This window comes from Leptonychotes weddellii, chromosome 3 (assembly GCF_054177405.1).
Source record: "Leptonychotes weddellii isolate Sample4059 chromosome 3, ASM5417740v2, whole genome shotgun sequence".
NCBI classification, from domain to species: domain Eukaryota; kingdom Metazoa; phylum Chordata; class Mammalia; order Carnivora; family Phocidae; genus Leptonychotes; species Leptonychotes weddellii.
The window spans coordinates 9,806,942-9,819,741 of record NC_138371.1 but is presented as its reverse complement, the minus strand read 5'-3'; the positions used below and the strand labels follow the sequence as shown (position 1 = coordinate 9,819,741).

The 12,800-nt window shown below is 40.1% G+C and overlaps 1 protein-coding gene across 1 annotated transcript in view; it reads left to right on the top strand.

Moving 5' to 3' along the window:
* DAW1 (dynein assembly factor with WD repeats 1) overlaps nucleotides 1-12,800 on the top strand; it is a 53,292-nt gene that overhangs the window by 30,627 nt on the left and 9,865 nt on the right. Inside the window, exons 8-11 of the mRNA XM_006746697.3 lie at nucleotides 1,861-1,967; nucleotides 2,872-2,974; nucleotides 3,972-4,086; nucleotides 11,132-11,208. Coding sequence (XP_006746760.1) covers nucleotides 1,861-1,967; nucleotides 2,872-2,974; nucleotides 3,972-4,086; nucleotides 11,132-11,208 — 402 coding nt within the window. The remainder of the gene's footprint in view (nucleotides 1-1,860; nucleotides 1,968-2,871; nucleotides 2,975-3,971; nucleotides 4,087-11,131; nucleotides 11,209-12,800) is intronic.

Here is a 12,800-nt window from a genome sequence, read left to right as displayed (position 1 = left end):
GAGAAACTTGCCAGAAGATTCCTTAAAACGATAACCGTTAACACTCTCCTCCACTACCCGCCGGTCTCAGAAGCCTCCTGTATTACAAAGTTTGAAATGACAAGGGGTAAGTGGCAGGAGGAAAATGGCTAAAGGGCACTGCCCAGAGAGCAAGAGTTGGTGGTGTATCTCCACGGGGGTCTCTGTCTGTCCCTACCACGCGCCCAGCACCTTCCTCCCACCTGCTCTTTCTGCTTCTTCCCACCCCAGCCCAAACAACTGGACACACATAGGGGGATTCTCTGGGCCAATCAGTGGGAACAGCTGGCTGGGAAATCCAATTTTTTTTTTTTTTATCCTTCCAAATTATAAATGGATTTCAAATTAGGACCCCTTTCCTAGGAGAGCTTTTCCTAAGAAAGTAAAAAAAAAAAAAAAGGACTAGAAAGAGAGAAAAAGCACTCTTTTTAACAAATACCAAGGGATTTTCTGAATTCAGAGTGCCAACCTTAATTAATATAAGTATACTCTTTTGATCTTTGTTCTCATCATTTCTGTGGGTCACTGCCTCTTCACTACCTCGTCTTTTAGACAGATGCCTAATGCTCTTGGAAAGGATGTCTCTCCCTCGGCACACCTACACCTGTCTGTCGCCAGACGACATATTTGTCTTGCGTGTTTGGAATTTTCATGTTCAGCTACATTTAATGTTTGCCATTTAGAATCAACCAGAAATTTGATGTGCAAATGAACACTTTCACTATTGAAAAAAGTAATGTTAATTTGCCAAAATAATTTGGGAAACAAGGGATATACTGCAAGCAGAGTCTGCTGCAGAGAGGGGCTTCCTCCCATTGTCTCAGAATGTTTGATGCATCGGCCCTAGATAGGGACCAAGTGAAAGTCAGACCAAAGGCCAGATATTTCTTAACCTATTTAATGTTAAATCATTGTAAGAGGGGCGCCTGGGTGGCTTGGTTGGTTAGGGGGTGCTTTTGGCTCAGGTTATGATCTCAGGGTCCTGGGATGGAGTCCTGTGTGTTGGTCTTCCTGCACAGCGGGGAGCCTGCTTCTCCCTCTCTCTCTGCCCCTCCCCACCCAGCTCTTGTGCTCTCTCTCTCTCAAATAAATAAAATCTTTAAAAAAAATTATCATAAGAATATCCTTTTTTTAAGTTAACTTTATTTCACAAACTTGCCTATCACCTATTGTTAACCCATAAAGCCTACAGCCTTTTTTTTTTTTTTAAAGACTTATTTATTTATTTTAGAGAGAGAGACAGACAAAGAGAGGACAAGAAGAGGAGGGGCAGAGAGAGAGAGAGACAAGCAGATTCCCTGCTGAGCGGGGACCCCCCCCCTCTGTGGGGCTGGATCTCAGAACCCTGAGATTATAACCTAAGCCAAAACCAAGAGTCAGACATTTAACCTTAACAGACTGAACCACTCAGGTGCGCCAGCCTTTTTTTTTTTTTTTCTTTTTTGCATACAGCCTTTTTAAAATTATTTTCAAGACAATGTGAAAGAAGCCCTCTGATTTCCGAAATCATGTCCTCTTCCTATCCATTAAAACAAACAAACAAAACCCAGTTTTATTTAGTTTTACTAAGTTAAATGGACTTGATTTAGTGTATAATTCAACTTTTAGTAAATTTATGAAATTGTGCAACCTTCACCAAACTCTAGTATTCAAAATTTCCCCAAAAAGATACCTGTGCCCACTTGCGGTCTCTCCCTATTACCACCCCCAGCCAACTACTAATCTCTTTTTTCCCTATAGAGTTTTTCCTTTTCTCGCATTTTCTTTTAAACTGTGACATTGTGCATTTGTAGAGATTGTTTTTATGCAGGTAATGCATGATGATATCCACTCTCTTTCTAGGGACATTCAGCTGAAATCATCTCTTTGTCCTTTAACACCTCGGGAAACAGAATCATCACGGGATCTTTTGATCATACCGTTGCAGTGTGGGAAGCTGATACTGGAAGGTATTTTCCGTCTTTAAGGATTTTTTAATTTGGATCAGAGGGTTAAGAAGACTGTCTTTGCTGTTCACTAGTTCAATCTCGTATCTATTAACTGTGCTTTGGGCTCTATAGGAATAGGATGCACCGAAAATAAATTAATTCATTATTTAATGATATTTCTGATCCAGAAAAAAATGTGTGTTATCTTGGAATTCTGAGCAAATAATGCCACACAGAAACATAAAAGGAGAATGTTAACAATAGCCTGGGTGTATGGCTATTATTTGTTCCATGTACTGTGTAATCAAATTTCAATGGCTTGTCATTATGGCAGGCATGGATATCATGAGTAAATAAAATTATGGCTAATTTTCCAAATTAAATTTAGTCCAACAACTTCAATTTCCTTCCTAATTATTTTGGGTTCTAGTTGCTAAGAAGTTAACTAAATTAGACTATTTGCGTTGGAAAGCTCTACCTTGGACTTGCCTGCATCTTGATAGAGGGGCTAAGTACCAGGAGTTACTACAAGATGGATACACCAAGAAATGAGGGAGAAGGAAGGGCCCTTCAGACACTTGATGGGTAGTTTCTGAACTACCAAGGGGTCCACTGGTCTGGTATAAGAATACTTCCAGAATTTCAGACCAACTGTATTATTTTTTACCCATGGCTTTCTGAAGTCTTAAGTAATGTTTTTATTTTTGAGTGCTTCAAATGTAAGTATATTTTTGCCAAAATGAAATTAGTAGTCTAGTTGACTGTTTTTGAGTTATACTACAACTATCATTGCTTTGTCATCAAAGATATTATTTTGTAAAAAACAAAATTTTGACTCTCACACCAATGGGCTTGACATCATTATTTGTGCACATATGCTGAAACAAGGCGTCTTTCACCAGTGTGAATCCTTTCCATTTTGTAGGAAGGTGTATACCTTAATCGGGCATTGTGCTGAAATTAGCAGTGCTCTATTCAACTGGGATTGCTCTCTGATATTAACTGGCTCTATGGACAAAACCTGCATGGTGAGCTCAAGAAATATCTTTGCTTTACAGTTCTCCTGTGTGCACTTTTTACTGTGTCGGACAGTCTTTGCAACATTACCTCATCTCAAAGGGGCTGTAAAATTAGGATGTTAATTTATAAATAATTGGTATTTTTAAATGTTAAGTTTTTGATCCCCCAGGTTTAAAAGAATTATGATAGAGTGAAACTATGTTAATTGAATCAAATGTATTACAACATCTTATTTTATTTATTTTATTTTTTAATTTTTTTTAAGATTTTATTTATTTGCGAGAGAGACAATGAGAGACAGAGAGCATGAGAGGAAGGAGGGTCGGAGGGAGAAGCAGACTCCCTGTTGAGCAGGGAGCCTGATGTGGGACTCGATCCCGGCACTCCAGGATCATGACCTGAGCCGAAGGCAGTCGCTTAACCAACTGAGCCACCCAGGCGCCCACAACATCTTATTTTAAAAGACATGTTATTTTTCTTTAATGTCTCTCTGTTCATTTGTTAAACTTTGATTAGAGTGAATCTCAAGGAGGCTCAATACAATATTTCCCTGCCTTTAAATTTCTGTTGCTAAGAGCTTAGGCTCTGGAATTAATATCTGATTACATACCCGAGGTATTACAACCTTAATGCACTTTTCATTCTCTAGCATTATAGTTTCAGATCAAGCTCCTTATCATTCGATGACCTTTTTATGAAAAGAGGACATTTTCACTCCAATCAGTGAAGCGTGCACTTTGAGATCTTGCCTAATATAGTGGCAGATTTGCACTATCCATTCTAAATGTCTGTCCCTGGTCTTCTCTTTGTCGAAAGTGTGCCTTGTGAGACGGTTGACTGTGGTCTCCTGTCGTGAATCCATGTAAACTTAATGGAGCATGTGAAAATTGTACACATGATCTTGGCACAGTTATTCAGCTAGCCATAAGTATGTCATAAGGCCTACTTCTTCCCATTCTTGCACTTCAGACAGGAAGTCATAGTCACCTTCTTTTTCTGTTGTAGCTGTGGGATGCCACAAATGGAAAATGTGTGGCAACGCTAACAGGCCACGATGACGAAATACTAGACAGCTGTTTTGATTACACTGGAAAACTTATTGCAACTGCTTCAGCCGATGGTAGGTCATCTGTTCATATATTTAAGTTGTTTGATAAACAAGTATAATTCTACACTGTAGGTCATCTACCTGATGACCAGCTGTGAGAGAAACTACATCTGCCTCATCTCTGTGATGTTGGTCATTACACTCTGTCAGTATCACATCCTTGGTAACCACAGGTTATAATGTCTGCGTCATCTCCTTGACAACCACATCTGATGTTATACTGGGCCTTCGCATCTTCACATCCCCTGGGTGACTACATATAATGGTATATTCTGGGTCATCGCCCTAATCATGCATTATGCTATACCACGTCAACCTCATCAACCTGACCACCATCCATGGAGCTATAATAAATCTGCATTATTTCCTTTATACCATATGTGCTGCATGTAACACATCTTTGTGATGAACATATGTGATGCTATGCTGTACGTCATGTTCTTGCTTACCACTTAGGATTCTACCCTGGGTCTGCATCATCTTACTGGTAACTGTGGGCTGGTAGTACACTACGCGTGCCTCAGTTCATTGAAGACCACAGATGATGCTACAAGACATCTATGTCATTTCCCTGTTGACCATGTGTGCTATTCTGTTATGCCCACCTCATCCCTCCAGGACACATGTTACATGCTATATCTACTCCATCTCTGGGTCACCAAGCAAGATACTGCATTATGTATCATCATCATCCTGATGACCATGCATGATAATACACCATACTCGAATTTTCTTAAAAACCATGTATGATATTACACTCTACCTATATCATCTCCTCGATTGTTGCATATGATGTGTACTATGTCAGCATCATCTCCTTGATAACCGTGTGTGCCGTGATACTAGAACTCATCTTGATGACAAATACATGTGATGCTACACTGTATCTGTGATATTTCACTGAAAACCCAATATAATGCTATGTGATGTCTGTATCATCTCATTGACAACCATCTGTATTGGTATACTACATATACACTATGTCCTGGATGATAATTTATGATAGTAAACAACAGGTCATCCTCATGATAACTATGTATTCCTGACAAGCATGTAAGAGGCTACGCAACTTCTGCCTCATTCACTGGCCCCCCCGTCATTATATCATATCCATGACCACCACATGTGATACTGTGTCTGCATCATCTCCTTGACAACCACGTGGGATGCTCCATCTACACCATCTCCTTGGCACGCATATGTGATGTTATACGAAGTATGTCATCTCATGCCATCACCCAACCATGTGTGGTGCTGTTCTATGAGTCATCACCTTGATAATAAAGTATGAGGCTACACTACACTGCATGTCCTCTTCCTGAAGACTGCAGATAATTCTACACCACCCCTGTGTCATCCACCTAATGATCATGTATGGAGCTGTGCTAAGTCAATGTTATCCCTTTAATGACCATGTATGATGCTATGTTGTGTCTATATCATATACCTGACTGCTATGTTTTAAAATACAGTCCTTGTCATTCTCCTTAAAATCATGTATGATGCTACACTATATTTTCATCTAATCCTTTATAACCATGTATGATACTCTACCATACCTTCACCATTTCCTAGAAATTTATGTGTGATGCTGTAATATTTCTACCTCATCACCTTGACAAACACGTCTTCAAGGTCTTCTATGTCTGGATCCCTTCATTTACAAAACTGCATGATTCCACGTTAAGATATAAGACTATCTCTTTGAAGTCTGCTTATCACACTATCCTTTAATGTCATCTCCTTGAGTGCTATGTGTGAGGTTATCATGTGTGTTATCTCCATGGTAGGCTCCTATGTTATGCTCTCTGTGCCCACAATTAATGAGGTTATGTGATGTTAAAGTGTGTCACTTCACTGACCTCCATTGATGCTATGCTCTGATTGCCTCCTCTCTCTGGCAACCGTTCATGATGCTATACCTTATATCATATTCTGATAACCACATCATCTCCCTGACAATCATTAAGATGCTATGCTATTTCTGTGTTATCTCCTTAAAAACATGTATGGTGTTATACTATGTCTGTATCATGTTCTTCACAATGACATCTACATCCTCTTCTTGAAAATCATGTGTGATGCTCTACTATGAGAGTTTCCTCAATTACCACATATGAGGCTACATAATATATGCATCATATCCTAGAAAACTATGCTGTTATGTGAAACCTCCAAGACAAAAGTGTGTGTGATGCTCTACTACTACTATCTCATCCCTTTAAACAACCCTGTAAGATGCGATAGGATGGACTAGATGATTTCTGTATCACATCCATGATAATCACTGCACCGTGTCTGTGCCATTTGGAAAACAGTATGATGATACATTATTTCTGTGTTATTTTCTTATTTTTATGCTGAAATCTATATGTCTCATATTCCTGATAAGCACCTATGACATTACAGTATGTCTGTGTCAAGTCCATTATATCCACATATGACGCAGATTATGTCTATTTCATCACCCTGATGTCCATGTATGACACTACACTATGTGTCATCTCCCTGATAATGTATGTCACCATGTTACATTTGCATCATTCGCCTGACAACCAAAGTGATGCTACACTATTTCTGGGTCATCTCCTTGACAACCATCTATGAAGTTATACTATGTCTCATCGTGTCTCTGACAACGGATGAAGCTATATGCTATGTTTGTGTATTTTTCTAATAATCCTGTATGATGCTCTATTATGGGTAGTCCCCTGACAATCATGTATGATGCTGTGAGTATCTGTGCCATCTGGTCCACCATGTATGATGCTACAGTATGTCTGTGGTAAGCTCATGTAATGCTATCGTGTGACTGCATCATCTCTTGTATAACTGTATTCGTTTGCCAGGGCTGCCATAGCAGAGTACGACAGACTGAGTGGCTTAAACAACAGGAATTTCTTTTCTCACAATTCTGGAGGCTATAAGTTTGAGATCAATGTGTTGGCAGCCTTGGTTTCTTCTGAGGCCGGCAGGTGACAGTTTTCTCCCCGTGTCTTCATGTGGTCTTCCCTCTGCATGTGTCTGTATCCTCATGTCTTCTTCTTATAAGGGCACCAGCTATTTTGGGTTAAGGCCCACTCTAATGACCTCATGTTAATCTATTTCTTCTTTAAAGGCTCAAACTCCAAGTAAGTCAACTTCTAAGGTACTCGGGGTTAGGAATTCAACATAGGAGTTTTGTGGGGGACATGATTTGGTGCATAACACCATGTCTGACATAGAGCATGTTTGCATTTTCTGCCTAAAGGCTTCTCTCCTTGCAAATCCCAGGATATGACATGTCTGCATCATGTCTTTGGTAATCATATGTGAGTCTATGCTATAGATCATCTTTCTGACAACCACATATCATGCTACACTATGTATCATCTTTTAACCTGCTCTATATGATGCTACATTGGGACTTCCCACTGTCCTGATAGCCATGGATGACGCGGTACTATGGATAAGCTCCCTGATGACAGTGAATGATGCTTCATGATGTCTGTATCATATCCTTGACAAATACATATGATGCCACACTCTGTATCAAATTTAAGTGTGCGTCATGGTATGTCATTACTACTGAATGTTTCGATAAATACATCATGCTGTACCATTAGTCATGTCTTTGACAACCTCTTAGGGATATATGCTGTATATGCTATACTATGTTTAGGTCATCTCCTTGATAACCATGTGGAGTGCTACACTATTTTGCATCATCTCCCAGATGACGATGTGTGATGATATAGTATGTGTCATATCCACGATGGCCTTATATGGTGCTACAATATATCTGTGTCATCGGTTGATGATCCATTATGTTGCTACACTGGGTATGTGCCGTCTTCCTGTAGTCCACAGATGATTCTACACAACATCTCCGTTATCTGTTTGATGTCATGTATGATGCTACACTGTGTGTTTTCATCTCCTTGACAACCACACACCATGCTCCACTATGTCTACATCAGCTCCGTGATGACCACCTGTGACACTATATTATATCTGTGTCACCTCCCCATGAATGCATATCATGCTGTACTATGATTATGTCATCACCATGTCAGCACACTTAAGCCTACACTGTGTCTAAGTCATCTCTTTGATAATCACACATGATGTTTCATTATGTCTAATTCCTTTAGTGACCGACCCTATGAGACGCTACATCATGTCCATGTAAACTTAACAGCCATTTAAGAAATTCTAGCAAAAATGGGATGCTTTTTTCAGGCATGACTTGTTCTTTGATTTGTTTCTTGTGACTAACTTACTGTTAAGTAGTCACATATCCTCTGTGTTATAATCAGTTGTAGAATTTTGCCCGTGATTCATTTTAATAACAGTCTTTATTCCACCTTTGTCTCCCTTTTCAAAATTACATTTGCATGCTGTTCCCTTACTCACTAGGACTTTTCAAAGGTGATTCTTTGATCATACATAAAGTTCTTTCTATATCCTGGAATATAAACACCCTGAATTTGGAGAACTCTATCTTTCAAAGTAACTATGTTCTTTTTCATCTTCTTACAGAGCTTAGCTTTTTAAAATCATCCCTCAATGGTAATTAATCTACCCTTTTTATTTTAAATATCATTCTCACTTATATAAAAAAAAAATCCATTCAACAAGAATAGGGAAGCTACTTTGTGCCAGGATTTGTTTTAGGAACATGGGATATATCAATGAACAAAAGAGAGAGGAATTCCTTCCCTCGTGGAGCTATATTTTGGAGGGGGAGACAATGAAGAATAACATATATGTGTTTTCCATAGAATGTTAGAATATAGAGGATGTTAGATTATAAAGAATGTTAGGAGCTTGTCAGCACTATGGGTGGAGAAACAAGCAGGGTCTGGGGATCAGGATGCTGAGAGATGGATGAGAATTAACTGCAGTTCAATAATTCTTTTGTTTTCTCTATCATCTTATATGTCCCCTAGCAGTGATTCCATTCTTTCCTTGATCAATAAGACATTACTTCAGGGGCGCCTGGGTGGCTCAGTTGGTTAAGCGACTGCCTTCAGCTCAGGTCATGATCCTGGAGTCCCTGGATCAAGTCCCGCATCGGGATCCCTGCTCAGCGAGGAGCCTGCTTCTCCCTCTAACCCTCCCCCCGTCATGTACTCTCTCTCTCTCTCTCTCATTCTCGCTCTCTCAAATATATAAATAAAATCTTAAAAAAAAAAGACATTACTTCAAAAAAACTTTTTTTTTTTCCTTTGGTATGTTTTGTAAACCTCTTCTCACTCTGCATCTTCTAAGAAGTCTTGATGTTTGGAGACATCTTGTTTACTTAACTCTGCTTCTTGCTTCTCATTCCCTACTTAAAACTGGATCCATTCAACAGGGGTTAGTTGAAGCTGTGAAATGACATCTGTTTCTTCCCATTTATCACCTTTTACTTCCTCATTTGAATCACTCTCAAGGCTGCATTATTTTTTGGTGTCTTATTCATATTTCTATCTTTTAAAAATATAGTTTTAGGTGATATTATTTCTGTGTTTTCTGAAGCTTAAAAATGCTTTTGAGAAATTTAGAGAATTACTGTAGGCAGGATATTCATTTTTGTTGTATTAACACATTCTTTTTTTTAAAGATTCATTTATTTTTTTGAGAGAGAGAGAAAGAGAGCAAGTGAAGGTGGGAGGGGCAGAGGGAGAGAATCCCAACCAGACTTCCTGCTGAGCACAGAGCCCAATATGGGGCTTGATCTCACGACCCTGAGATCACGACCTGAGCCGAAACCAAGAGTTGGACACTCAACTGACTGAGCCACCCAGGCACCCCAATATTAACACATTCTTTAAAAAAAAAAAAGATTTTATTTATTTATTTGAGAGAGAGAGAGCATAAGCAGGGGGGAGGGGCAGAGGAAGAGGGAGAAGCAGACCCCCGCAGAGCAGGGAGCCTGATGTGGGGCTCGATCCTAGGACCCTGGGATCATGACTTGAGCCAAAGGCAGACGTTTAACTTACTGAGCTACCCAGGCGCCCTATTAACACAATCTTAAAACACATTGGTCACTTTAAGGCTTTTGAAATGTCCGACTAGCAAGGTTTATATTTTTAGTCATATTAATTGTAAAATAGCAATTTTCATCTATTTCTTCCTGAAGTTGACATTGTCAGAAGGGCAAGTAAAAAATTTACTAAGATGTTTTGCTCTTCTCTGAATGAAAATTAAGTAACCAAAATTCTCTTATCGTTACCAATTTTGCCTCTATGTAATTTTGTAATTGCAATAAGAGAGCAGCCTTCATCCGGCCAGAAAAATGTTAACTTTTTCTCTGACAACAATTTTACTACTGCTGTTTTTCTCCTTCTACATTTATTTAACTCCTCCATTCCTTAATTCTAAGGAAATGTCTATACCATTTCTTCCTTCCTTCCACCCACCCATCCATCTACCTTTCCTTCCATCCATCCACCCACCCATCCATCCACCCATCCATCCACCCAACAACCCATCCATTCATCCATCCACCCATCCACTCCATCCATCCATCCATCCATCCAGCATCCACTTATTGAGTGTCTACTGGGAGCTTGGCACTTCTGGGCCCTGGGGATACAACAGGGAACAAACCACTCTACCAGCTCTTTCTGTAGAAAGGCTTCCCTGGTGCCTGTTCTTTGCCCAGCGAGTAGCGGCTGTTGCTCCATTTCAGGAAGGCCTCTCGAACCTTCTGTAACCTTAGACTCCTATTTGGTGTGTGATGCTGGTCTGGCTGCTTATTTCATCGCCCGCCTCTCAAAACTTGTTTTGATTCTCCCTTTTCCCGTTACAAACTTTTTCTTTGTGGATTCCTCCCCCCCACCTTTTCTACCTTGGAACCCATCATTTCTTCTAAGAAGCTCGGGGCTAGAGGGGCATCCTGCTTCCCCTGTTCTCCTGCAGTGGCGCCAGCTTACATTTGCAGTTTTGGGTGGTGGCTATCACCACAGGCAAGAAGACAAGCAGCACAGAGCCTGTATGACAGAGGAATAGATATTCCGTAATTCAGGGCACATGGCTCAAAGTTCTGTATTTCGGACGCATTTATATGTGTTTCCACTCTTTCAAAAAGGAACAGCAAGAGTTTTCAGTGCAGCCACAAGAAAATGCATTACCAAATTGGAAGGCCATGAAGGCGAAATTTCGAAGGTGAGTTGCTTTCTCATCTGGAGCAATTTATTTAGTTTTAAAAACATAGCATGCTTAGTGTAAATAGGTCTGTTGGCACTAGGGCTTGTCCAATTATCTCACTCTTTCTAGAAATCAGCTACCTAAAAACTATATTTTTAAGTGTGACCTCAAACTTAGCGTAATAAAAGATTCCTAAAACCTTTTAAAAAGTATAAAACAGCATTTTTTCTCAGCCATCAGCAAAAGATTGAGTTCGCTGAAAATACCTATTAAAGCTATTTAAGAAACTTACAAAGTGCTTTTCCTGGTCCTAGCAGACACACAAGTATATTTTATGCAAAAAACATGCTGTGCAGCAAGTATCAAGTGTTTCATAAATTAGATGCAATTGAGAAAGTATTTCCTGGAAATATTTAACACTTAACAGAGTTTAAAATGACCTACTTTGAAACTTCAAGGCTGTAGCTTACGATTTTGTCTAAGCTCCTCCCACAAGCTGATTCACAGAGCAGAACCTTCCAATCAGTGATCTGAGGTTTAGCTGTGTCCTCCAAAAACTCTGGAAACGCCGGGACTTGGTGACTCTCAGCTCCCACCCAGCTCAGCCCAGTTCCTTCGTCTCATACCTGAGATCAGATTTGCTCCTTCCTTTTAAAGGATCAGTTTGATGGCTTCAGGTCCTGGAATGTTGCCCCTGGACCCTGGAACGTCCTCCTGTTGTACTCTCCCTCCCCCTCCCTCCTCTGCACCTGCTGCCAGTGGCCAGGAGCCCCTGCCCTTCAAGATTGGTCTCTGAGGCCACACAGAACACATCTCTTCCATAGGCTAGGAGGCATTAGGGCCTGGCAGGAAGGGAGATAGGGAAGTGTGGATGTGGGAGACAGCTTAGGAAGAGAGCCCAGGCCATGTTGCTGAGTGACTGGTCTGATAACCATTGATATGCATGATGTGGCCCACTCAACAAGCGCACATGTTTTTGTGTATATAAAGAGTTCTCACACTCTATATTGCATTTTAGGGTTATGCAATACACTACTTATTGAATTGCCATTCAGCAATGGCGTTTCTATGGTATACAAAGTTAAGATATTCATTCATTCATTCAGCAAATGCTTTTTTTTTCCTTTTTTTATTATGTTAGTCACCATACAGTACATCATTAGTTTTTGATGTAGTGTTCCATGATTCATTGTTTGTGTATAACACCCAGTGCTCCATGCAATACATGCCCTCCTTAATACCCATCACTGGGCTAACCCATCCCCCCACTCCTCTGCCCTCTAAAACCTTCAGTTTGTTTCTCAGAGTCCATAGGCTCTCATGGTCCGTCTCCCTCTCCGATTTCCCTCCCTTCATTTTTCCCTTCCTTCTCTTAATGCCCTCCATACTATTCCTTATGTTCCACAAATAAGTGAAACCATATGATAATTTACTTTCTCTGCTTGACTTATTTCACTTAGCATAATCTCCTCCAGTCCCATCCATGTTAATGTAAAAGTTGGGTATTCATCCTTTCTGATGGCGAGTAATATTCCATTGTATACATGGACCACATCTTCTTTATCCATTCATCTGTTGAAGGGCATCAAGTCAAAAAATGGGCAGAAGAC